General features: G+C 41.0%; 1 protein-coding gene across 4 annotated transcripts in view; it reads left to right on the forward strand.

Moving 5' to 3' along the window:
* The window catches only part of LOC139583425 (A-type potassium channel modulatory protein DPP6-like), a 385,278-nt gene that overhangs the window by 115,295 nt on the left and 243,806 nt on the right, over positions 1 to 26,177 (forward strand). Inside the window, exon 1 of one of the 4 annotated variants that reach the window (XM_071414503.1) lies at positions 7,548 to 8,485. The exons of 2 other annotated variants lie outside the window; for them this stretch is intronic. In XM_071414503.1, coding sequence (XP_071270604.1) covers positions 8,432 to 8,485 — 54 coding nt within the window. In that variant the 5' untranslated portion in view covers positions 7,548 to 8,431. Of the gene's footprint in view, positions 1 to 7,547; positions 8,486 to 22,038; positions 22,603 to 26,177 lie in introns of those variants that run through there. One more of the 4 variants, XM_071414501.1, reaches the window with a different exon arrangement.

A 26,177-nucleotide genomic window follows, 5' to 3' on the forward strand; every position in this document is an offset into this window, starting at 1 on the left:
CAGTTTGTTTTATCTGTATGGTGATGAAACAAACAACTACATTTTAGTTTTTCTTCTTATCTCCTAGTAGTGATAATTTAGTTCAACAACAATGATTGGATGTTGTAGTTGGCTGTGATTGGCTTCGGCTGATTCACAATCGACCAGTGGAAAACCATGATTGAAAGGCAGTCACCATCAGGCTTTGTAACATGAAGGTCATGGCTATCATGAGGAGACGAGTCATAATGCATTTCCAATAAATAATCCTGTATCTTTTTGGGTGAAGTAATATGGGTTCCATTGAACTGTGGCTGGATGTGCTTGACTATGAAGCCACAATGACAATCAGAAGTAATAGGCATATAATGCTGTGTAAAATATAGCCTTCATTGGTGTACATGTACACCAGTTTTTCTTAGGTCCATGATGGAGAATCGTTGATTTACAATGTCAATTTGAATCAATCATTGTCTTGTGAAATCCTAATTAATAACTTGACATTCAGCATGTGATTCTATGCTATTTTTTTGAACACTCACATGGTTTTCAGGCCAAATTGCTCCATTCAATAAACTACTCAAGTGGTGATGATTCGTTGAAACATAAACCCAGCGTACGCAATGTTTACCTGAGGTTTGCTGAATCAGGAGATGCCTCTGGAGGCCCAAAAAGTGGAGTCTTCCGTCATTTACTTTGTGTGTCGGTATGAAAGGTCTTTACATTATTCAACACAGCACATGCTCCCCCCATCTGTCACCATTTTAGCCCGGCCTCTCCTCTCCCCATATCACCTGATTGGTTGGCGGTGCCGCCAGTAAACCTTGGGTGAATTAGCTTTGTCATTCAGATCATGCCCCTGACCTTCATCCCGCCCCCTTCTGATTAAACAGAGCTTTACAGAAGGCCCAGAGAGGAATTCAACCAATTTAATAGATCAGTATTTATGAGTGCTGTAAAGTCCTCAACCATTTACTCCCTCCCTCCCTCCCTCCGTCCTTCTCAGCATTGTCTGAAATTAAAGATGCACTCTCAAACTTCTGTATAATTTCAGCCAGTAGTTTTGAAAGTGATACTCACGAGCCAAAAGTGGTCCCCGTTTTTGTTAGGAGTTTGTTGTGATTAAGATCCCGGAGTGCATCTTTAAGTATGTGCTATAAGAGAAGGCTTTTTTCTCTCTTCACTTTGCCTCTTGACAAGCTGGGGAAATTGGAGGAGGTGTCGTAGTTATGCTTAGTGTTTTGGTTAATATGTCCTCTTAGCCGAATGATTGGCACTGTTATTTGTCGATGTCATTGAAGTACTCTGCAGGAAGTCTGTTTTAAAAGGTGCCTGCGCTACCTCTTTCAGGATGTTATGTACATGTATTTAACTGCCTATGAATTCATCGTTTTGTGAAATGTTTTCATGTATCGTATAAAATATGCATATAGGATATGTAAGCCAACCCAGCTGGGTTCTGCTTGTGATGTTTATTTTTCAAGGATTCTTTATGAAAAGGTGTTATTGACACATAACAGTATGAAAGCATCCTATAGACAGAGACTAGTGTATATACCATGAGGGACTTTCTGTTGAGTGTCAATCAGTGTCTTCTCATAGATAACAGGTTTTCCTTCTTAGGGCATCGCACATCGACAGCTTGCTTCAAATGTAATTACTCATTCTGTTCTCCTCAAAACAGCCTCTTTGGTAATTGAAATGAGGCACCAGAGAGGAGCAACTTGGAGCCAAGTCAAAACTTTAATTTCTTATTCACAAGACATGGCATGAATGCATGAATGTCTCCCCTACCTACCCCTCTCTTTTTTTCTCAGTTTGTTTTCTGTAGGGGACCAGCATAGTATTATGATGGACTTACTAATAAAAATTCCAATACAATATAATAGCGGTGACTCTTTCAGACAAAAGTGTTATGAGAAATGGAGCAAATTGGCATGAAAACCATGTGAGTGTTCAAAGGCCCATCACTTATCTAAATAGCATAAAATCACATGCTGAATGTCAAGTCATTAACTAAGGCTGTAATACAAATTCAATTCGGAGGCCAGATTTTAAATTAGATAAATGTTGAACTGCTCGCTAATCCAAAAATTGTAAAGCTATTTTGAAATGGTTTTGTATTTTGTCATCATCATTTTTCATAGAGATGGCTTAATGTTTATCTTGCTGTATTTTTCCAAATGTTTTTTTGTTATATAAGAGTACCATTCAAGTATTGATATATTGTTCCATTCCCCCTTTTTGAATCACACACACTTTTACTGCTGTTGCTGTTTAGATCTAGATTAATATGCTCATATTAATAACGTCATGATTATATTCACTTATCCTAGCTGTCTATGGAGTGACAGTTCGCTCTTCGGTGCCTTTTTTGGAAGAATGTTCTAGGGATAGATGAGTCAAAAGTATAACTTTTTGGACGGCATTGGGTCCCATGTGAAAACCTGGTGAAAACCAAACACTGCATTCCACAGTAACAACCTTATACCAATGGTCGAGCATGGTGGTGGTAGTGTGATAGCTGGGGATGCTTTGCTGCCTCAGGGCCTGGACGACTTCCCTTAATAGAAGGAACCATGAATTCTGCTCTGTATCAGATAATTCTGCAGGAGAATGTCAGGCCATCCATCTGTGAGCTGAAGCACAGCTGGGTCATACAGCAAGACAATGATCCAAAACACACAATCAAGTCTACATGAAAATGTCGAAAAAGCAACAAGTTTGATGTTTTGGAATGGCCTAGTCAAAGACCAGACCTAATCCCAATTGAGATGTTGTGGCAGGACTGGAAACGAGCAGTTCATGCTTGAAAACCCACAAATGTCGCTAAGTTAAAGCAGCTCTGCATGGAAGAGGGGGCCAAAATTCCTCTCCCTCGACACGAGAGACTGATCAACAACTACAAGAAGCGTTTGGTTGGAGTCATTGCAGCTAAAGGTGGCAAAAACAGTTGAGTGTAAGGGAGCAATTACTTTTTTACACATGGGCATTATGAAATAATTAAAATAAGTATCTTTTTTGTGGTTTATTTGTGAACTCAGGTCCCCTTTATCTAATATTAGGTTTTGATTGAAGATCTGATAACATTCAGTATCAAAAATATGCAAAAATAGAGAAAATCAGAAAGGGGGCAAATACTTTTTCATGGCAATATACAGTACCAGTCAAAAGTTTGGACACACCTACTCATTCAAGGGTTTTTCTTTATTTTTTACTATTGTCTACATTTTTGAATAATAGTGAAGACATCAAAACTATGAAATAACACATATGGAATCATGTAGGAATAAAAAAATATCAAAATATATTTATGTTCTTTAAAGTAGCCACCCATTGCCTTAATGCACACTCTTGGCATTCTCTCAACCAGCTTCATAAGGAATGCTTTTCCAACATTCTTGAAGGAGTTCCCACATATGCTGAGCACTTGTTGGCTGCTTTTCCTTCACTGCGGTCCAACTCATCCCAAACCATCTCAATTGGGTTGAGGTTGGGTGATTGTGGAGGCCAGGTCATCTGATGCAGCACTCCATCACCCTCCTTGGTCAAAAAGCCCTTACACAGCCTGGAGGTGTGTTTTGGATTGTTTTCCTGTTGAAAAACAAATGATAGTCCCACAAAGTGCAAACGAGATGGGATGGCGTATCGCTGCAGAATGCTGTGGTAGCCATGCTGGTTAAGTGTGCCTTGAATTCTAAATAAATCACTGACAGTGTCACCAGCAAAGCACACCCATACCATCTCACCTCCTCCTCCATGCTTCACCCTGGGAACCACACATGCAGAGATCATCTTTGTCTCACAAAGACATGGCGATTGGAACCAAAAATCTCAAATTTGGACTCATCAGTCCAAAGGATAGATTTCCACCGGTATAATGTCCATTGCTTCTGTTTTTTGGCCCAAGCAAGTCTCTTCTTATTGGTGTCCTTTAGTAGTGGTTTCTTTGCAGCAATTTAACCATGAAGGCCTGATTCAGGCTGTCTCCTATGAACAGTTGATGTTGAGCTGTGTCTGTTACTTGAAAGCATTTATTTGAACTGCAATTTCTGAGGCTGGTAACTCCAATGAACTTATCCTCTGTAGCAGAGGTAACTCTGGCTCTTCCTGTCCTGTGGCAGTCCTCATGAGAGCCAGTTTCATCATAGCACTTGGTTTTTGCGAAGAAACTTTCAAAGTTCTTGAAATGTTCCGTACAGTCTTCCCATAGTATGGACTTGGTATTTTACCAAATAGAGTCATCTTCTGTATACCACTCCTACCTTGTCACAACACAACTGATTGGCTCAAACACATTAAGAAGGAAATACATTTCACAAATTAACAAGGCACACCTGTTAATTTAAATGGATTCCAGGTGACAACTTCACGAAGCTGGTTGAGAGAATGCCAAGAGTGTGCAAAGCTGTCATCAAGGCAAAGGGTGGCTACTTTGAAGAATATAAAATATATTTAGATTTGTTTTAACACTTTTTTGGTTACTGCTTGATTCCATATATGTTATTTCATAGTTTTGATGTCTTCACTATTGTTCTACAATGTAGAAAATAGTTTTAAAAATAATAAAAAGTCCTTGAATGAGTAAGTGTGTCAAACGTTTGACTGGTACTGTGTATATATATAATAAACTGTGTATAAATGATAATGGAGCTACATTCATACAGTTTGTTGACTGTGTCGAGCTCACTAATAATCACAACAATGAAAGCTAGACAGTCAGGGAGCATCAAATTCAAAAATGATGGATAGAAGACAATTGTTTGCACACCTTCGTCAGAGCACTCGGTGATGTTCAATATATGTTGCTCTGCAATATAGAATTCAGTGGATGATGATAATTGACTGATCAGTTGGAGCAGACGTAAGCGTTGAACGTTGAAGTGAGAACATTAAACATTTGCGCAGCACTTTAATAGTCATGGTGGATAATTATAAGGGGGATGTGTTTTGCCCACACACAATAGCCCAGCTGTTGACATTTGCTGGATACATTAATACAAACTCAACAAAAGTAAATTTCTCAATTCAACCATTCTCAATTGATGTTTGACTACGACTATGAATACTCATATTTGTCATTAACAGGGACCTGAGCTATTCTTAAATATTTTCCTTTAATTTTTCAAGTGCCGTTTCCTGTACTAGCTATTGGCTGTGTCAACTTCCGAAACGTAGACCTGCCAGAGAAATGTGCTGGGCTTGCACCTGTGTCAGTCTCCCAGATGGACCTGCTGAGATTGTGCTGCAGGTTTTCTCCAAATCTCTCAAAGATCCAACCCTCGGGCGTAATACCTGAATATCCATAATTGCTGTGGATATTAGCTGATAATTCTGTGTTTCCATACATTGTTGATGAGCCACTTCCACTTAAAACCAGAATATAGATGTAGGCTCTTAATTTGATCAGTCTTTTGTTGCTGATAATTTTTCTGCAAAGCAGGAAAAGCAAACTTGTAGTGTATTTGGGTTTTTAAAAGGCTTCTAAAGTTTGTAATTTCCATTTAGAAATTTCAGGCTTGATTTGCCCAAATAAAACATTTATCAACCCCTACAAAAATGTCCATTAATTATAATCCACATAATAATTCACATTTCCTATTGCTGTAGGATTATTTTACAACTGTAGCAAACTGGCTCAAATTTAAGATCATACATCTGTATGTGTGGTGTTCTGTGATTTATTTCCGTTTTGTTCTCCAGATGTTATTTGCCACTGCTGTCTGTTGGTCTTTTTTTCAATCACTTCACACTTCTGTATTTATGCACTGTATGTGTCATCATAAGGCACTAGTCTTACCCTTGTCAATGGTGACTTGTAAGTTACTTGAAGTTAACTGCAATCCTTCATATTTTAGTTTATATCAGAGTAACATCAAGGTTGTGTGATGTATTGGGTACATGTCCCGGATTGTGCGGGACAATCCCGCATTTTGTACCTTTGTCCCTTAACCAAACAATCAAGTCCCGCATTTTATCAACAAATTAAAACACCAATAATTTATAAAAAAAGGTATATTTGTCACGTATTTCACTGATTTCCTATTCAGTTGATGAGAATTTACAGTCTAACCTGTCTCTTTTGCAGTCACGTTGCGCTTATGACAAGATATACCCTGAGTGTACAAAACATTAAGAACACCAGCTCTTTCCATTACAAACTGACCAGGTGAATCCAGGTGGAAGCGATGATCCCTTATTGATGTCACTTGTTAAATCCACTTCAATCAGTGTAGATGAAGGGGAGACAACATGTCAAATACATATTTTTAAGCCTTGAGACAATTCAGACATGGATTGTGTATGTGTGCCATTCAACGGGTGACTGGGTAAGACAAAATGTTCAAGTGCCTTAAGTGCCTATGGTAGTAGGTGCCAGGCTCACCGGTTTGTGTCAAGAACTGCAACGCTGCTGGGTTATTCACGCTCAACAGTTTCCTGTGTGTATCAAGAATGGTCCTCCACCCAAAGGACATCCAGCCAACTTGACAACTGTGTGAAGCGTTGGAGTCAATGTGGGCCAGCATCCCTGCGGAACGCTTTTGACACCTTGTAGTATCCATGCCCTGACAAATTGAGCCTGTTCTGAGGGCAAAAGGGGGGAAAACTCAATATTATGAAGGTGTTCTTAATGTTTTGTACCCTCAGTGTATATCATCAGGATGTGGTACAGGTGATGTAATCCAATCGTTGATAAGATCTGATATTCTGCACAGTGTAATCTGAGAAGTAGGCCATTGTCATATCATCAACCAATCACATTTGTCAAATCCTTTTGCCTAAATTCCAGCAAAACTTACACAGGAAAAAAAGCGTTTCAAAAAGCGTGCTTCTAAGGAAGAGCTACGTATTAGTAAATAGCCGTATTAGACTGAAAGATACATTTTCTGCGAAATTACCTTATAACATGTTTATTAGTTGCTAATTCAACATATTTGTTGCAAATTCACTCAGTTACGTTTTAAAGATCTCCCTTTGTAACTGTTTACATTCCCTGATAACTACCAGAAATGTTTCCTGATTTTCATAAAAAAGACACGTGGTCTCTCTTTTCTGCATCACCAAATTTCGCACGAGTTCGGCAAGTCCTACGCTACATGCACTTAAATTAGCTTGCTGATGCAGAGGATAGGAGATGTGTAGGGTTACACTCTCCCTATATTGTACCCCAAAATCATCCGTGTCCCTGATTTTGGTATTTTAAATGTGGTCACCCTAGTGATGTTCAACCAGTCTCTATGGATAGGTCTCTGTGTTGTGTGGAATGATAAACAGCATTTATAGAAAGTTGAGATTACTTGTTACAGACACGTATGCTTCACTCATCTTTTGGAAGAAACTCAATCTTTTTCCAAGCCCACCTTTCTACCCCCTCTCTCATCTCCAGTCCTCCTCGTGCCCCTCATTTAGTGGAAGCGCCTTTGCTGAGGCTGCCAGTGTTGTGCCAGCGTAAATTGGTTGCTTTTTTTCCTTTTGGCACTTTGACTCGCCACGCCCCTGCCTAAAGTGCTACATAAATAAATCTGCATCTCGTATTACGCCAGGGACCTATCCTCGAAGGAGGCAGCGTAATTTCAGACCTGCAGCGCGGCGTACATAAATATCACTGGCACTTTATCACAGCCTAACACTGGGACTGATTTAAATTGATCGATTTGAATTGATCCATTGTTTGGCGGGCAGCAACAGATATGTGAATGGAGACACATAGAAACACGCACACAAACCACCATCTTCCTCTTCAGTTAAATACTCTGACTCTCTCTCTCTCACATTATTACACAATCCCTATCATTCGCTGAGTCAATCGTACACACATACATGCTAGCACACACACCCACACGCTTTAAAAGAAAAGCCTAATACTTTTATCTCACTAATGTTGCTATAGTACACTCTTGGCTCTGCATTCTGACAGATGCCTCTCCTATACCTAGCCTGCAGCTTAGGCTCAAAGCTCTAATTTAGCTCAGGTGCTGAACCCACCGAAAAATACCGCTGTGAGAAAGAGATTAGCAGGGAGAGTGGGGAGAAGAGTGAGGAAAAAGAGGGTGGGAGTCAAGAGTTGAAAGAAAGGACGGATAAACCAAACAAAGGAATCGAGAGTCAATAACAAGGATCGAGAGCCTGGGGGAGAGAGTTAAAGAGGGCTAGAGAAGGAACTATAGAGGGAGCGAGATAAAGGGGGAGCAAGAAAGACGACTAGAAGTGAGAGGCTGAAACACACCCGCATTCCAAACCCATCCCTCCTTGGGAACGGATCGCACAACCCTGAAGACAGGAGCCTTGTCGCTGGAGAGAGAAAGTACAGCTTGGAGTGTGTGTGTGAGAGAGAGAGAGCGAGGGCTACGCTAATCCTCCCACTCCACACTAAAGACTTTCCTGAGGACTTTCCCGTTGAGGAGGGGGAGGCAGAGGAGTGCATTTTGAAGAGTCCTGTGTCGATTCAGCCATGCTAATAGTCACCCAGATGCAACAGAATACCACCTGCTCCAAATCAGAAAAGGTAAGGGCTCGCCCTAACCTTCAATGCTCTTTAAATGTGGAATTGTAAGTTGTTGCATATTGAAATTAATTTGGTTGCTAAATGCTTTGGTGAAGTTCACTGTCCCTGTTCTCTGTATGAAGACTACATTCAAATGATTTGCACAATGATACCTTTATTTATGACTGCATTATAAGTAGTAGTTGTTCTTGGAAGTTGTTGCTGTATTCCCGCTAGGTGTGTGCATTGCCACTCCCGGCACCCACAAAGGTGATGGAGTTCGCAGGGGTGATGTTGCCCATTGGCATAGCCTGGAAAGGAGTCGGCAGCTCTTCAATAAGTTGAGGTGCAGTCCAAAAAAAATCACAAGAACATCCAAGAGAATGGAGCGCAACGCTCACTCACTATTAAAAGCTATTTTATTATACTTTTCTAGTTAAATGATATTCAGCTTTTAAATATGAACGAGAGTCACACCTTGATGCATTTGGCATAGCTAGGCACCAGAGTGTGATGCAGGATCTTTTTGCATTGGGCACAGTCATGGGCAGGTGGTTTGTTGATGGGATAGCGGCCCCCTTAGTGCGAGCCTTCAAAACTCTCCTTCTCTCAAGGCTGGGAATTAAATCAGAGGCTAGAGCTGCCTTTGTTAATTCCTCCCCAGTCTAGTTATACACTGGACAAAACATTAAGAACACCTGCTCTTTTCATGACATAGACTGACCAGGTGAAAGCTATGATCCCTTATTGATGTTACTTGTCAAATCCACTTAAAATCTAACTTTATTTGTCACATTTCAAGAAGAGTTAAGAAAATATTTACCAAATAAACTAAAGTAACACAATATATATATATTTTTTAAGTAACACAATAACATAACAATAACGAGGCTATATACAGGGGGTACCGGTACCGAGTCAGTGTGTGGGGGTACAGGTTAGTTGAGGTAATTTGTACATGTAGGTAGGGGTGAAGTGACTATGCATAGATAATAAACAGCGAGTAGCAGCAGCATACAAAACAAATGGGGGGGTGGGGTCAATGTAATAGTCCGGGTGGCCATTTGATTAATTGTTCAGCAGTCTTATTGCTTGGGGGTAGAAGCTGTAAAGGAACCTTTTGGTCCTAGACTTGGCGCTCTGGTACCGCTTGCCGTGCGGTAGCAGAGAAAACAGTCTATGACTTGTATTCAATCAGTTTAGATGAAGGGAAGGAGACAGGTTAAAGAAGGATTGTTAAGCCTTGAGACAATTGACATGGATTGTGTATGTGTGCCATTCAGAGGGTGAATGGGCAAGACAAAGATTTAAGTGCCTTTCAACAGGGTATGCACAACTCAATATTAGGAAGGTGTTCTTAATGTTCTGTACACTCAGTGTATATTTATCTGCTTATTTTGGTCCCGCTTTGCCCCGACATGTCATCATAAAGTCATGAGTCAGGGCTGCCATGTGTTAGCATTTTTACTCTCTGTGTGGCAGAGTCTTAGAGTTTTCTCTAGTTGGTTGGGCTCTCAATCCTTGTCTTGTAAAGTGATTCAGCAGATCAGTTTTATACTGAGATGTAGTTTTGAGATGTAGTTTTGAGACATAATCCGGTGTTTCAGCTCAACGGCAGTCCCGCCAAGTTACATTGTTGGGATAGGTAACCATACTCAAATTCATAGATGGCGCTATGGATCCAAAGACTGACAGTTCATGAGATTCAATTGTGGTTTTAATTTTAAACAAACGTTCCAATGTAGTTGGAGTTTTATACATGGTGTGTTTTCAAAGAATCCAGGCCCAGGGTGGTGCGGTATGTTCCAGACTCCAGAACAGAGCTAAGACATTTTGATATTTTAATATGGGCCAAACACTACAGGGTCAGAAAATAAACAATACACCTGTCCCAATTTGGCTCCCTACCACTATCCCTTAAAGGGAAATGGAAACACTAGGCTTTAGAACACCAGTTAACTGTAACAAAATCCAAAAAATAGAGATGTTTCCATGTTAAATCCACATTAGTATTAGTGGATTGAATACATCTCTTTGCTTAGCTATACTTCTGTCATGCCCTGGTTATTGTTTCTGGGGGTGATCTAGTTTATTTATTTCTATGTGGTGTTCTAAGTTTATTTTCTATGTTGGTGATTTGTATGATTCCCAATTAGAGGCAGCTGGTAATCGTTGTCTCTAATTGGGGATCATATTTAAGTAGCACTTTTTTCCACCTGTGTTTATGGGATATTGTTTTGAGTTAGTGCACGTAGCACCTCTGTAGTCACGGTTCGTTGTTAGTTTATTGTTTATTTTTTTTTGTCTTTGCTAAGTTTCACTTTATCATTAAATTATGTGGAACTCAACATCTACTGCGCCTTGGTCCGATATATATTCCAGCGAACGTGACAACTTCCTGAAGTGTTTCCATTTCCCTTTAACCTCAAACATTATGCTGTGGGATTATTTAAGATACACTTTGAAGAGGTAGGGTTTTAGATGTTTTCAGAAGATGGGCAGGGACTCTGCTGTCCTAGCTTCAGGGGGAAGCTGGTTCTACCATTGGGCTGCCAGGACAGACTAGTTTGGAGTTGGGCTGAGCGGGAGGTGGCAGAACGGAGTGCTCGGGTTGGGGTGTAGGGTTTTAGCATAGCCTGAAAGTAGGGAGGGGCTCATCACTAATGTGATCGACCAGGATCTACTGTCATCCCTTGTCAAATCAAATCAAATGTTATTTGTCACATGCACCGAATACAACAACCTTACCGTAAAATACTTACTTACAAGCCCTTAACCAACAACGCAGTTCAAGCAATAGAGTTAAAATATTTATACTAAATAAGCAAAAGTTTAAAAAAAAAAATCTAATCAATCGAAAAGTAACACTAAATGTACATAACAATAACGAGGCTCTATACAGGGGGTACCGGTACCTAGTCAATGTGCGAAGGTACAGGTTAGTTAGTCCTTAAACCTGGGGTCACCTCTACTGAGAGCAGATGACGTAGAGCTCAACGGCAGCCATGATGTAATACGGAGAGACTTGTAGGTTACTGATGTGCAAGCCTTAATATAAGGCTTCACATTCCCACCTCATACCTCCCCCGAGCAAGTAACATCACTCCTTTTCGTTAAGACGTTTCATTTCCCAGCTAATGCATCTAATTCCACTCTGTCTCTCTCACACTACAGTACTCCCATGAAATATAGTGCCCCAGCTCGGACCGAAATCTTTCTCTTTGTACAATGATCATGCTGCAACTGAAGTGGGGAGATAAGTCCCAGGTTTAGAGACGTTGGTTGGTGGTTTACTTGGGAGTGGAACGTGGTGATGTATTCTAGGAAGATGAACTGTGTTTGTAATGTAGTCATTTGGAAGTGAGATGGTTTCTGCTAGGATAGACAGGTGGCTATTGAGTAGATGTGGCTATTGAGGGCCAGTGTCGTAGGGCAGCATTTCCCAAACGTTAGTGCAATCTGGGATCCTTGGGACGTCCTTACCCTAACTTAACCATGACCCTCACCTAACCCCAACCTTAACCCTTACCTTAACCATTTTAAATGTCAAGGATCCCAGATAGCAAGGACCTTTCTCAAACCTCTCCTCAGGGACCCCAAGCCTTTACATGATCTATTTCAGAACTAACTGGTTCAACTTGTCAACTAATCATCATCAAGCCCTTGACTAGTTGAATCGGGTGTAGTGCTAGTCAGGTGTGATAGTTCAGGGCAACAACAAAATTGTGAAACATCTGAAGGTCCCAGAAGCGAGGTTTGAGAAACACTGCTAAAGGGTTCCTTCTGTTTAGTTTAGACCTGTATTCCATCCAGAAATGGTCTGTACAGAGAGAAATGCAAGATTGTGAAGAGAATTAATGGGGAGTGAAATCACAAAAACAAATTGTCATTTCATCATTTTCTCTCATTACAAAATGTAAAATGTAAGACATATCAACGGATAGAATAAGAATAAGGGGTTTTTCTTAGAGGACATTCGTCTCCCGGGCAGATTCCTCCTGGCCTTTATAGTCATAATTCTCCACAAACAAATCGATAATGACTTTAGGCCTGTTGCTTTTGTTGTCACTCACACAACCTTTTCCTTCTCCTGGCCTGAATACCAAATGAAAAAGCAAGGCATAAAAATGAATAATGTGGAATTAAATGCATAGATTTTTCCAAAGTAAAGCATTAGCTAAAGTTTTTTAGGTCAATTGAATCGGCCCTGAGTCAAGAATTTGACGGAAGTTGCTACCACAACAAATTAAAAAGCTGTCAAATAATGGAGGAAGTTTTGGGTCGTAATTGAAGCTTTGCACAAGCAAGGATCGTTACGCTGCGGTTAGACGTGCTTCTAGCAAGCAGAGGTGTATATCTGTGCGTGTGAAGAATTTAATTTCATAGATTTATTAGAGGGTTCCTTGTAAGGTACTGTGGAAAATATGTAAATGCTGTAAATATTTATCTACAAATATTGTGTTCCATTCTTTGATAATGGAAGCAAGGGGGACTCTGAACTTCTGAAATAATTTATATTAGCTTGTTTCTTCCACTATATCCTCTACTGTTATACTGTCTCCCTCTCTTCCCAATCTCCCCAATCTCTACCTCTCCACCTCTTCTCCTTCTCCCAATCTACCTCTCCTCACTCTCTACCTCTCCACCTCTCCCCACTCTACCTTGCCTCCCACTCTACCTCTCCCCGCTCTCTACCTCTCCACCTTTCCCCGCTCTCTACCTCTCTACTCCTCCCATTCTCTACATCTCCACCTCTCCAACTCATATTTTCAGGACATCTGGAGGTGCTAATAAAACAAGGTTTGGGTGCTAAAAACAAAAAACAGCCAAGTAATAAACCAGGGAGGTGCAGCCAGGCAGGCAGCTTCCTGGTCTGACTGCTAGTCTACCTGTCCTGCAGGCTCCCGGTGACATTGCTACAAGCGCCCTGGTCTGACTGCTAGTCTACCAGTCCTGCAGGCTCCCGGTGACATTGCTACACAAGGATATACCATGACATTTTAAATTCTTAATTTAATATAATAACAAACTTTTTAATGTAGCTTTAATGACGTTCGCCCCATAAAGACATAGTGTGTAGCCTACATAGGTTTCACCCGTGTAGCTTGTTGTTGGCACCAGTCAGAGGCTCCATGTGTAGCAACGAGAAGTGGGAGGTCTCTAATTAATGTAAAATGGAATTAAAATGATGGAATTAAGTTAGCTAAATGAGAAGGAGTAGGCTACAACGAGCAACCGACAGGTAGGCTGTTGTTTAATCTGAATGGAGTTGTTGTAGACAAGGACGGGAGCTCAGCAAAATAGCCTCAACTAGCCTAGTTAGCTACCTAGCTAGCTAGCTGGCTAGCTAACATCTGGCTAATAAAGATAGCTTCTTTACATTGATTTGATGCAGTAAAGGCAGATGGGATGATATATAACCTATAGCATTTACACGTTTGTCTAGTTAGTGACTACTTTTCTCTCTCCCACCTGTGTCACACCCACCACCAGGGTTCCTGGGTATAGCCCAATTATTATTTTTTTGCTGTAAGAGAGAAGTTACCACAAGGGAGAAGTACGCAACTAGCTAGTGCTGTTAGACCATTGTTTAACGTCTCACATCACTTGTCATCAGTGATGCAGTGGTAGAAATATAGGTGGGTAAACTGGGAATCAAACTCAGTACCCTGCCATTGCAAGCACCATGCTTTTCCTACTGAGCTACAGAGGACCATAACAAAAAGAACTGAGTCCGGCTTTCAATTTACTCTTGAAAGTTATAATAGTAGAATGCACAAGGTGACATTTCAAAATTGGGTAGTGCATCATCAGTTTTCCTCGTCATGGCAGTCATTTCATATCTTAGAGAGCTATTTATAACTTGTCTAGATCAACTAGCCCATGTCAGCTAACGTTTTTTAGCTCGTTTTTTTAGCTCATAGATTTTGTAGAAATGTTCGAGTCACTCTTATATCACATGAATAGACATTAGACATGGCAAAATGTTTCAAATTGAAAGTAGATGAGCTTTAAGACTGCACCTTTTCTCTGCACCCCATGACAACATGTGGAGAATTGAAGGAAATGAGGGGTGTGAACAGTTTGCACCAGGAACAGTGCTTGTGCCCAAAGAAATAGACGTGGCACGCACTCGCATGGGGCCACGGGATGCTCCCCAATGCTGGAAGGGGAGGCTGAGTGAAAAAGTTTTGGAACCCCTTACACTACACCATTGCTTGTCATGACGTGTTCGCGTGCTGCTCTCCTCTCACTCACTCACTCAGCTGCTTGCAGTGCTCTCTCAACACCCCTCAGGCCCTCCCTTCTCACCACTCACCCAGCAGCCTGCCTCACTGCCTGCAGGTATCAGTGAAATGAATTATTAATATATAAAAAATAAAATAAGAGAGAAATGCCATTGCGGCCGTAGTGCAATTTAGAAGTAGCCCAAAAACTGCAACCCGCGACCAATACATTTCTACCCGTAACACAATTTGCTGGGAAAACCGCTACACAGCACAGGCCCCTGCCCATCCCCCGCCCTGCCGCAGCATGCACCTTATCTCCCGAGTTGTGCAGGCTGCGCAGCAGTTTCAACAAAGAAAAAATAATAATAACGCTTTTCGACTATCCGGGTATCTGAAAAATGTCATGATATTATTCAAATAGTGAAATTATTTCAAATGCCCATCCCTAATTGCTAGCAAACAAACCTATCCCCAGCCATGGACAACCAAGGTCCCGAAAGGACATTGGCCCCATAGAAATATAATACATTTCTATGATTTACCCATCCTCAAACTAGTTTCAGAAACGAGGGGTGTATTCATGAGTTAGATTCTGTTGTTAAACGTTTTGTCTGTTGCAAAACATTTTGCCAACGGAAACCATTACCCAAAACGAAAACGAAAGTTACTATTGGACAAATTAAGGTAGGTCCCTCCCCGTTTCGCTTTGTTTGTTCAGTTTACTTCCGTTTGGTTCCTAGAGTAAACGGTAAAACATTTTGCAACACCCAAAACGTTTCGCAATGGAATCCGACTAATGAATACACCCCAGGGTTGGGCACCCCTCACATATATTCACTATGGCAATTGAACAAAGCACCTTTGAAAAATGTAAACCATATGTGTACACTTATTTAAGTGGCTATATTTTGGAAACATTTTAGTTAGTTTATAGAATAGTAGGAGATAACGGAAAAGAATAGTGGGAGATAACGTAAATGTATTTTTCTCCCATCCTTGTGCTTGCACATTGCCTACATCTCGCTCTCCAATGTTTTCCCCCACACACAATCCCTCCCTCCTCACCCCCTCCCCTCTCTGTCCCTCTAAATTTCCCAGGGACTTTATCTTTCCCATTTCGAATAGGATTGGGACTCAATTTGCCATGCTTCATGTCAGTGTGCTACAGAATTCCACAGTTGATTCCGACACATCATAAAACTGCACAGTGGGCAAAATGGTTTATTGAAACTTTTCCCCCCATTTGTCATTTATAAAATGTTGTTTACTTCATGATGGATGTACTGTTTTTTTCCCCATTAGAGTGCTGGTATTGGGCATAATGGAGGTGTCAATCACCATATGTGTTGTATTTTGATTGGTGTAGGTCAGTGGGTGTTGTGGTGAAACCAATGACGGGACCTATTAATTTCACCTTTTGGCTTTAAGACCGACACGGTCAAGCTCCGGCACCTTCAATCTCTATCTGTCAATCAAACCAGCCGCTACTGGTGGCCAAACACACTCTGAAAAACACACACACACTCACACACACACTCTCTCACACACACACACTCTCACACTCACACACCATGCTTTATACTTAAGGATTGCCACCTCATGAGGAGATAAGCGTAGCCATCTTTGTGTCAGCTACATTTTCTAGACCATGTCACGTTCATGAAACATTGCAGGCGCTTCCAGGGGGGGTTACATGTAACAGCCAGGATTATGGGGGCTAAGTTTCTCCCCTTTAACTCGGGGTGTACAGCAGTCCCAAATATCCTGGGTAATGGCAGTATTGATCCTCAACATCTGAAGCCAAGGAATAAAGGTTGAGGTGTGTGACAGAATTCTGAGTGAGATATGGGGCGCAGAGAGAAATGGGACAAGAGAGGATAAATTCATGGGCTTTTTCTCTCTCGATCCCTCGCTCCATCGCTTTTCCCTGCTGAGACAGTCTGCTCCATTCCCTTTCTAAGAGGTTTTTGGTTGTTTTTTTGCCTGATATTCTGATACTTTCCCTCAAAGGTCTCAACTTCCCTTAAACTTCGTAGGAGGGAATTTCACTTTTATGACTTTTACCTAGTTGCCAATCATTTACATGGTGCTGCTGTCATTACTCACTGTACATACTGCTACCGTAAAGACACTAATACTCACTGTACATACTGCTACCGTAAAGACACTAATACTCACTGTACCCACTGTAGCAATCAAATGAGCCTGTCGCTGGTGATGGAGGAAAGGAGCATTCTGAAACCCATTGTTGGCAGTGTTCTAATTCTGTCCTATCAATCTTTGACTCATTAAACCCAATAGAAGAGTTTTACTGAGGACAGAAGAGAGCATCCATTGGGAGAAATAGTGTTTAAGATACTTATTTTCTGCATCAGGCAGTATAAGAGTAGATTAGGAGTTTTAGAAATTGTTTGGATACACAGTTTATTGTGTTATGCTGATAACATTTGGCATTTACAATGTTTTAATGCAGAGTTAATGGAATCAGTAGACCGATCCCAGTTTCTGATTAACAATTTAGGACAGAGAACTTGCGTTATGAATTTAATTTTGGATTGAAAGAAATTACTCTGTCTCACAGTAAGGACCCTATTCAATTGTTGTTGCAGGGTCAGTGTATACTGAATGCATTGTCTTGCTATTGTTGATAGTCCTATATGATATTTACATTTACATTTAAGTCAGTTAGCAGACGCTCTTATCCAGAGCGACTTACAAATTGGTGCATTCACCTTATGATATCCAGTGGAACAACCACTTTACAATAGTGCATCTAACTCTTTTAAGGGGGGGGGGGTTAGAAGGATTACTTTATCCTATCCTAGGTATTCCTTAAAGAGGTGGGGTGATATGTTGTTCAATGTCACCCATCTCTCATCTAGCCTAACTGTTGGGCTTCTTCGTTGACCTGTCATTTAAGGTAACAGGGTGATTGACCACCCTGAGTACTGTGTGTGTGTGTGTGTGTGTGTGTGTGTGTGTGTGTGTGTGTGTGTGTGTGTGTGTGTGTGTGTGTGTGTGTGTCAGACTGGCAGTCTGGCAGTCGCTGTCAGAGAGCTGCCACTGCACCACACCTCCTCCGTAGGAGCCAGGCTTTTATCCCCCATGTCCCCAGTTTGGGAGACATGGATCCACAATCTGCTTCTGTCTGGAAAAGCTACGTTCCTTTGGGAGACAGTAGGTTTGATATGTGTAGCTCACATAATGCAGAGCGGAATTAGATAACATCCATCATATAGAATGGAGATGGACAATACCTTACCGGGCCTAAATCTGCAAGGATTGTCTCCGAGAAGAATCTCAGAAAGCATTTCTGATTCGAGAGTCTCATAGGAATAAGGGATGTATTGGAGAGATTTTGTTTTATTGAACTAGAGAATATCCCCCCAATGTATGTATTTCTGTATCTATTTTTGTATCAGATTGGCATGTAGTGCACTGACTGATAGGTGATACATTGAGTAAAACATTAGGAAAGGACATGGGTGGGTATAGGGAATATCCACCCATGAATGTATCCTCTCTTGTCCCATTTCTCTCTGCGCCCCATATTTCACTCAGAATGCTGTCACACACCTCAGCCATTATTCCTTGGCTTCAGATGTCGAGGATCAATACTGCCATTACCCAGGATAGTTGGGACTGCTGTACACCCCGAGTTAAAGGGGATGTGGGAAATATATTACAACCGGGAAAAAAAGTAAGAATAAATGTAAATGTGCATAAACACATAAATAGACCATTATCCATCCACTAGGTGCCAGTGTTGATTTGTTTTGGGGAAACGGCTTGACGTGTACAGTCCACTCGGCTGCAACGAAGAGTTGGGTGTGTCGTGTTTGCCCAGGCAATGGGCCAGTGTGCATAGAATAGGTTAAGCTGTTGTCTGAGGCAAATATGCTTCATGATGTGACAGTTCGGGTTCCACGGACTGCGGCAGCATCCCTGTCATATGCATGTTTCTGATCCTGTACCACAGACAGCGACATCACTACTTTACCTTGTGGTGCCTTTACTAACTGCTGTTATTTGTACTGCTCTATATCTACACATGAACATGGAAAATGCCATCAATGGATAGTTGTAGACATTTGCACTCAACAGTAATCTAAAGAATAAAGGGTTGGGCCTACAGTTGCTTTTACTCAGTGTAGATGATAACTAGGCACATGAGTCTTACTGCAGAGGAATCCCTACAGTTCTAGGACTGTAAGTACCATGCCCCTGTTCTGCACCTGGACTTGGCTCATGTTCTCTGTCTGCTATTGAGATGTGAGATGGCACTCTAGAGCACACCAGATAGGCCAATCCCTTCTCCCCTGATAACCACCCTGCCTGGGATGCAGCGATGCTCTCTTTTTAAGCTCTGTGGTTGAATCCATTCCCCACAGCGCCAGGTTTAGTGAAAGGAGCTAGATCCACCTTTAGCTACTGCACCGCAGGGGACTGCTGCTCAAGTGTAATCACATTTAGTGTGTATTCTATCCACATCTCCTAGCTTAGCACTTTATAGGCTTGGTGGGGGAGATGGGGAAGGAAAGGAAATGAGGTGAGGAGGTGAGATATAGTGAGAGAATTCCAAGGTTGTTGGTTGAAGGCTTGTAAGTAAGCGCATGTGACAGCTAGCTAGCAAGCAAACGTAGCTACACACAATAATACCAAAGACAATATCAGCATGTGAAGTAACTAGTTAGCTGTAAAATTGGCTGAACAAACTGCACTATCAATTTAGGAGTCTACAATCTCACCATGTTCAACCTGCAGATCGATGTGCCTCATAGAGTGGATCTGACATTCGCAACGGCAGATATACTTTTGAGGAGATGGGAAACATTGCCTATGCTACGACAATGGGCCGCACGGTGCATTCTGGGCGATTCTGGGACAAGTAGCGCTCTCCTTCATGGAGTGAATGGTAGTCTACTGGGCGCTAGGTCAAAAACCCAACATTAGCACGAATTTCGTCAGCAAAAGTTACAACATTACAAATCTTTTCCGAGATGTAAGATAATTAACTTGATATTTGTAGTATCGTATAGCTTTGAAATTGTGACATGATGTACTTTTGAAGAAAATAGGCAAGTTTCTCAACATATACACCGACTTTGAGAAGGGATTGCGGTTACAATTAGCTTAGCAACCGCGTGACGCAGCATGACAACGTGAACGCGATTGGTCAACAGTCTGCTGGGTGGGGGGTTATACGTTCCTTTATTCTTTGAATTCCTATCTCCTTTCTATAATATCTCTGGCAACAGCACCATGCAATGCACCCTGGACTAAAGAAGCAGACAAATAGGGGAAATGTGTTAAACCCTCAGTTAAATTAAATTCCACATTTCTCAAGGTAGGAATATCGCAAAAATATGATCAATGGCTCATTTGAGAGAAGACATCCTCCTGAGTCATGACATCGGCCAGTATTGAAATCTGACATGTATGATAGACGTTTTCACCATCTAAAAGTCGTACTCCTATTAACTTCCAGTGAAGTGAGAGAGACTTTATCACAGTCCTACGTCATACCGGACGGATTTCTGCCTGCTTGATCGGCAGTATCTCAGATACACATGAAATCATGAAATGACCCAGGGAATCGATAGAACATCACTCAGAGATGCACAAAAACAATATAACATTCAAAACGGGTGAACCTTTCCTTTAAGTACTTTACACCACTGATGTTTGGACTAATGATTACACCCTAGATCAGCTTAGATGCAGGCAAGAGTGTGCAAGGCAGTATTTAATGTGTCACTGTCTGTCAACTTGATTACTCCCAATTCCTCTCTCGACTAGGTTGTAGATAGGGGAAATTTGAGTATCATGCAGTAGCCTAAACCTATCGATGTTACATTGAGCTGGGTGAACGGAATATGAATGACAGTCATCCATTATGATGTAATAGAAATAAGGCCATGCTTCTAAAAAATGTTTTTACAAATCCTTCTTTGTATTAAACAGCACCAACCGCCACTGGTGCGTGTGTGTGTGTGTGTGTGTGTGTGTGTGTGTGTGTGTGTGTGTGTGTGTCATGCAGTGCCTCTGTTCTCTAACAAACAATTTTGGGGTGAATCTCAACAGTCGTTGCCTCTGCACCACAGTCCCTGCAGGTAATGTTTATGCAGGGTGTATCGTTTACAGAGTCTTTTGCATATGCAAATCCCACAGCACTCAGCAGATGTCCTTTTTCTAGGAACTCCTCTGCCTGGAGTGTTCTGTATGCCATAGAGACAGCCAGGATTAGTTTTAGATTATTATGCTCTCTCCCAGGTACCTGCTGGAAAATAGATCCTTACACCATGCAGATGGGAGACAGAGATTTTGATTTGTGTATCCAATTACTCCTTGAGGCAATACAAGTCTAAATCATCTTAGAAACTCTGCTCAGAAAATAGTTTTTTCGATATCGCAGCATTAGACACGCAAAAGCATACCTAATACTTTGGTTCTTTTTTTCAGTTCATAACAGAATAGCAGTTTAAGCTTCCCGGCTACAAAATGATGCTCCATGCTATGGTGCAGCTGCTTGCTGTGTAGATTTCTTAGGGTTGCATCTCAATAGTTGATAGTACCCCAGTCTCACTCCCAATAGTTAAGAAAGGCTGACTTTTACTATTTAAGTGAAGTTATTGTAACTCAGCCAAATATTTATTTGATTTCTTTGGCCTTTGTCTGATGTGGTGTAAAATACATTTCATTGTGACCCACAGATATTTGTTTCATTTTATTTAACCTTTATTTATTTATAATATCAAGTGTTTGACCAACGTTCTGTGTCTTTTTACTCTCCCTATGACTGGGTTTTAATCATTTTAAAAATAATTAGTTTACCCAGTAATATAACTTTAACTAATCGAGTGACAATACAACGGTCTTATAAATGTTGGTGACTTTCATACCCTTTATTATCTCACCTGCCGTTTCGCCACATGGGGGCAGTCTTATACTATGACACCTGCAGCGCCGGTGGAGCCTGTGGGGGAAATATCATAAACTCGGAATATAGATTTCATGTACCCATGCAATCAATCTGCAAAGCACTGATCATTCCTTTTTGGCTGACACAGCTTCGGTGTGTGTTTCTTTTTTACATGCTGTCGCTTGGATAAATGGGACAGAACTCGAGGGTTCCGTTTATTTGAAAGGTAATGAGTGATGTGGTATTTAAGTATTTCAACAGTTCTCTATCAGCGCCGGTCACTTATGCAAAGAGAGGTAGAGGGGGGGCGGGGGGCGGAGGGGAGGAGCATTGCAGCTTATCTCTTTCAGCTTCGGATAACCATCACTTTGTATGCTGTAAATGATTCATTCATTTTTGCAAACGTTCATTCATTTTGGTTCAAGTTTGGAGGGCGCAGAAACCCGATTGCTGCGGCATCGAATAGGATGGAAAGGATCCATATTTCCCAAACGGTTTGAAGGATGAAACTACGTGCTGTGAATTCAGAGTAAGACCTCAACTAATTGTGTCTCGTTCTTCTTGGACCTTCCTGTCTAATTTATTATCCTAAAAACCTGAAATGGGACAATATATTATCGAAAATATAATTTGACAAGAATTGTGTCTGCTTGTTCAGGGCACCGATTCCGACCGTAAAAAGGACTCCCGTGCCTAAATCCAAGTTTTAAACAGCGCGTTAATAAGACTACATCCCTACTTTACCTTTTCCTTCTTGACATGCTGTAGGGTTGTCTCCATAAACAATTATGGCGTCGATGTATCAGAGGTTCACGGGCAAGGTCAACACCAACAGATCTTTCCCCAACCCACCTGAGTCGAGCCACCTACTCGGCGGGCAAATCATTGAAGACGAGAACGTGGTGAAGACTCCGCGACCCGGTCAAGACTTACGGCCCCGTTTCCAATACCAACAACAGAGGCGCGCATGCGAGGACGAGGAGGATGTAAGAATACACATTTCCCCCCTCTTCATTCCACCCTCTCTAGCCAGGTTCCCTTGTGCCCATCTAGTTAATCTGGTTGAAACCAGCTGATATTAAATTAGCCTTTTATCCCTGCGTACATAACCCTCTGCCGTCATGAAATGTTAATTCACACCTTACCCTATTTGAAAAACTTTGTGGTTTCACATGACTTTCTTATTTGTGTATTTTGAATAAGGTACATGCATACAGTACTGCGTTCATACATTATAATTTTAAAGGAAACTCGAAAGTGCGTAAAAGTTATGATTAATTATCGGAGGACGGAGTCTCCTTAGCGGTTTATCGGTGTGGTCACAACCCAGTTCAAAGTTACTGTCTGAGTTGAAATATTGTTACTGTCTGTTCTACCGGTAATCAGTAATTGATCAATTGACACGTGCGCTAATCACTGACTTTTCACTGTCATAATGATGAACCATTGAGGAGCCAAATCCAGTCAATATTCTTCAGCTGTTTGTCGGCGAGTATCTCCCTCCAAAATACAAAGCGGACAGATGGCGCGCCAGATGTTAACCCGGGGTTTGTGTTATTAGATTCGACTAGGGGATTTTATTTGCGGACACGGCAGGACAGTTTCAGAATTATTTAGTGTACCCTGTTAAGTTTTGCACAGTGTCTTGTCGTGATTATGTGATATTGAGATGTGATGGAAACTTCGTAATGATAGGAAAGAAATACCCAGAAACGGTATGGAAGAGACATAAATGAGTAGGCCTATGCTTATTACATTTGAATGTCTTCTTGATGTAGAACACCAGGGGTGTAATCATTAGTCTAAAACTAGAGTTTCTATTGGACAAATTCAGGTAGGTCCCTCCCAGTTTATTTCCGTTTGCTTCCATTTACGAAATATTTTGCAACTGAATTGGCGTAATGAATACACCCTAGGCTTTGTGAAATGAATCAAATGTTATGTGTCACATGCTTCGCAAACAACAGGTGTTGACTAACGGTGAAATGCTTACTTACGGGTCCTATTCCAACAAGGCAGAGATAAAGATAAAATAATAATAATATAAATAGTGACATGAGGAATAAATACACAGTGAATAACAATAACGGGTCAAAATAACATGACTATATACAAGGAGTACCAGTACCGGGTTGACAACCGTTCGATGTCTGTCAACAGGTGTTGATTGAGCTCATGGGAATTATTTTAAAAACAACTTTTCACAATTGATCAACTTGTCAAAATAAATCAAATAAAAGCCATATGCATCCTATAAAGCATCTTATCTGCAAGAACCGCTCTGTTTCACTGCCCATGTTGCTCGATATCCCCATCTGGCTGCATTGTGTGCTCCAGACTCCAGTCCAGTGTTGCTGTCCATTGTGCTGAAATCTTTATTCAGAGGCTTGCGCAATACTCTCAGCTGCCGTTCGGGGTGCTGGATACTTTATTCTGAGGCGCGCGCACTATGCTTAGCACCGGGGTGCTGAAATGTTGGTCATGGAGCGTAGAAAGAATGTTTAATTATAGCCCAATGCATCTAAAACTCTAAACAGCCAACTTAACTATAAGCTATATAATCAGGTTGATAAGATATACACTGCACTACTTTATTTATTTAGTACTTCATTCACAAACTGCAATCCCAACAAGATATACCAACATTTTGTTGTTGTTGATGTTCCTTAATATCATTTTTCATCATTTTGCAACAGTTACAATTTTAAGATGTTACCTTGGTCCATGCTGTTTTGCATACAGTACCAGTCAAACCGTTTGGACACACCTACTCATTCAAGGGTTTTTCTTTATTTTGACTATTTTCTAAAAAATAGTGAAGACATCAAAACTATGAAATAACACATATGGAATCATGTAGTAACCAAAAAAGTGTTAAACAAATCACAATATATTTTAGATTCTTCAAAGTAGCCAGCCTTTGCCTTGATGACAGCTTTGCACATTCTTGGCATTCTCTCAACCAGCTTCGTGAGGAATGCTTTTCCAACAGTCTTGAAGGAGTTCCCACATATACTGAGCACTTGTTGGCTGCTTTTCCTTCACCCTGCAGTCCAACACATCCCAAACAATCTCAATTGGGTTGAGGTCGGGTGATTTTGGAGGGCACTCCATCACTGTCCTTCTTGGTCAAATAACTCCTACACAGCCAGGAGGTGTGTTTTGGGTCATTGTCCTGTTGAAATATTCAGAGGGGAAAACTTTCCGTGGGAATTAACGGGAATATATAGGAATTAACGGAAATAGATGCAAATTAATATTACTACCATTTAAATGTAGATGTTATTCGCATTGGATATATTTACCATATCATATGGAGACAGAAACATAAAGCTTTTTCCTTATCATAAGTAGACATAATTGCAAATGATTAAATCCTTCAAATAGAAATAACAAAAAAAAATATTTAGTTACGAATTGAACTTTAATTAAATGAGTTTACTTTTCACGTGGGATGATTTTACTGAACAACAAAAGAAAGGGAATATTGAATGATCCATCGTATCTCCCAAAAACGTTTTCAACATACAGTTGAAGTCGGAAGTTTACATACACTTAGGTTGGAGTCGTTAAAACTCGTTTTTCAACCAATCCACAATTTTCTTGTTAACAAACTATAGTTTTGGCAAGTCGGTTAGGACATCTACTTTGTGCATGACGCAAGTAATTTTTCCAACAATTGTTTACAGACAGATTATTTCACTTATAATTCACTGTATCACAATTCCAGTGGGTCAAAAGTTTACATACACTAAGTTGACTGTGCCTTTAAACAGCTTGGAAAATTCCAGAAAATTATGTCATGGCCTTAGATAGGCTAATTTACATAATTTGAGTCAATTGTAGGTGTACTTGTGGATGTTTTTCAAGGCCTACCTTCAAACTCAGTGCCTATTGCTTGACATCATTTGGAAAATCAAGAAATCAGCCAAGATCTCAGAAAAATATTGTAGACCTCCACAAGTCTGGTTCATCCTTGGGAGCAATTTCCAAATGCCTGAAGGTACCACGTTCATCTGTACAAACAACAGTAAGCAAGTATAAACACCATGGTACCACACAGCCGTCATAACACTCAGAAAGGAGACGCGTTCTGTCTCCTAGAGATGAACGTACTTTGGTGCGCAAAGTGCAAATCAATCCCAGAACAACAGCAAAGGACCTTGTGAAGATGCTGGAGGAAACCGGTACAAAAGTATCTATATCCACAGTAAAACGAGTCCTATATTGACATAACCTGAAAGGCCGCTCAGCAAGGAAGAAGCCACTGCTCCAAAACCGCCATAAAAAAGCCAGACTACGGTTTGCAACTGCACATGGGGACAAAGATCGTACTTTTTGGAGAAATGTCCTCTGGTCTGATGAAACAAAAATATAACTGTTTGGCCATAATGACCATTATTATGTTTGGAGGAAAAGGGGGGAGGCTTGCTAGCCAAAGAACACCATCCCAACCGTGAAGCACGGGGGTGGCAGCATCATGTTGTGGGGGTGCTTTGCTGCAGAAAGGGACTTGTACACTTCACAATTTAGATGGCATCATGAGGCAGGAAAATTATGT

The sequence above is a fragment of the Salvelinus alpinus genome, chromosome 8 (genome assembly GCF_045679555.1).
Source record: "Salvelinus alpinus chromosome 8, SLU_Salpinus.1, whole genome shotgun sequence".
Lineage (NCBI taxonomy): Eukaryota > Metazoa > Chordata > Actinopteri > Salmoniformes > Salmonidae > Salvelinus > Salvelinus alpinus.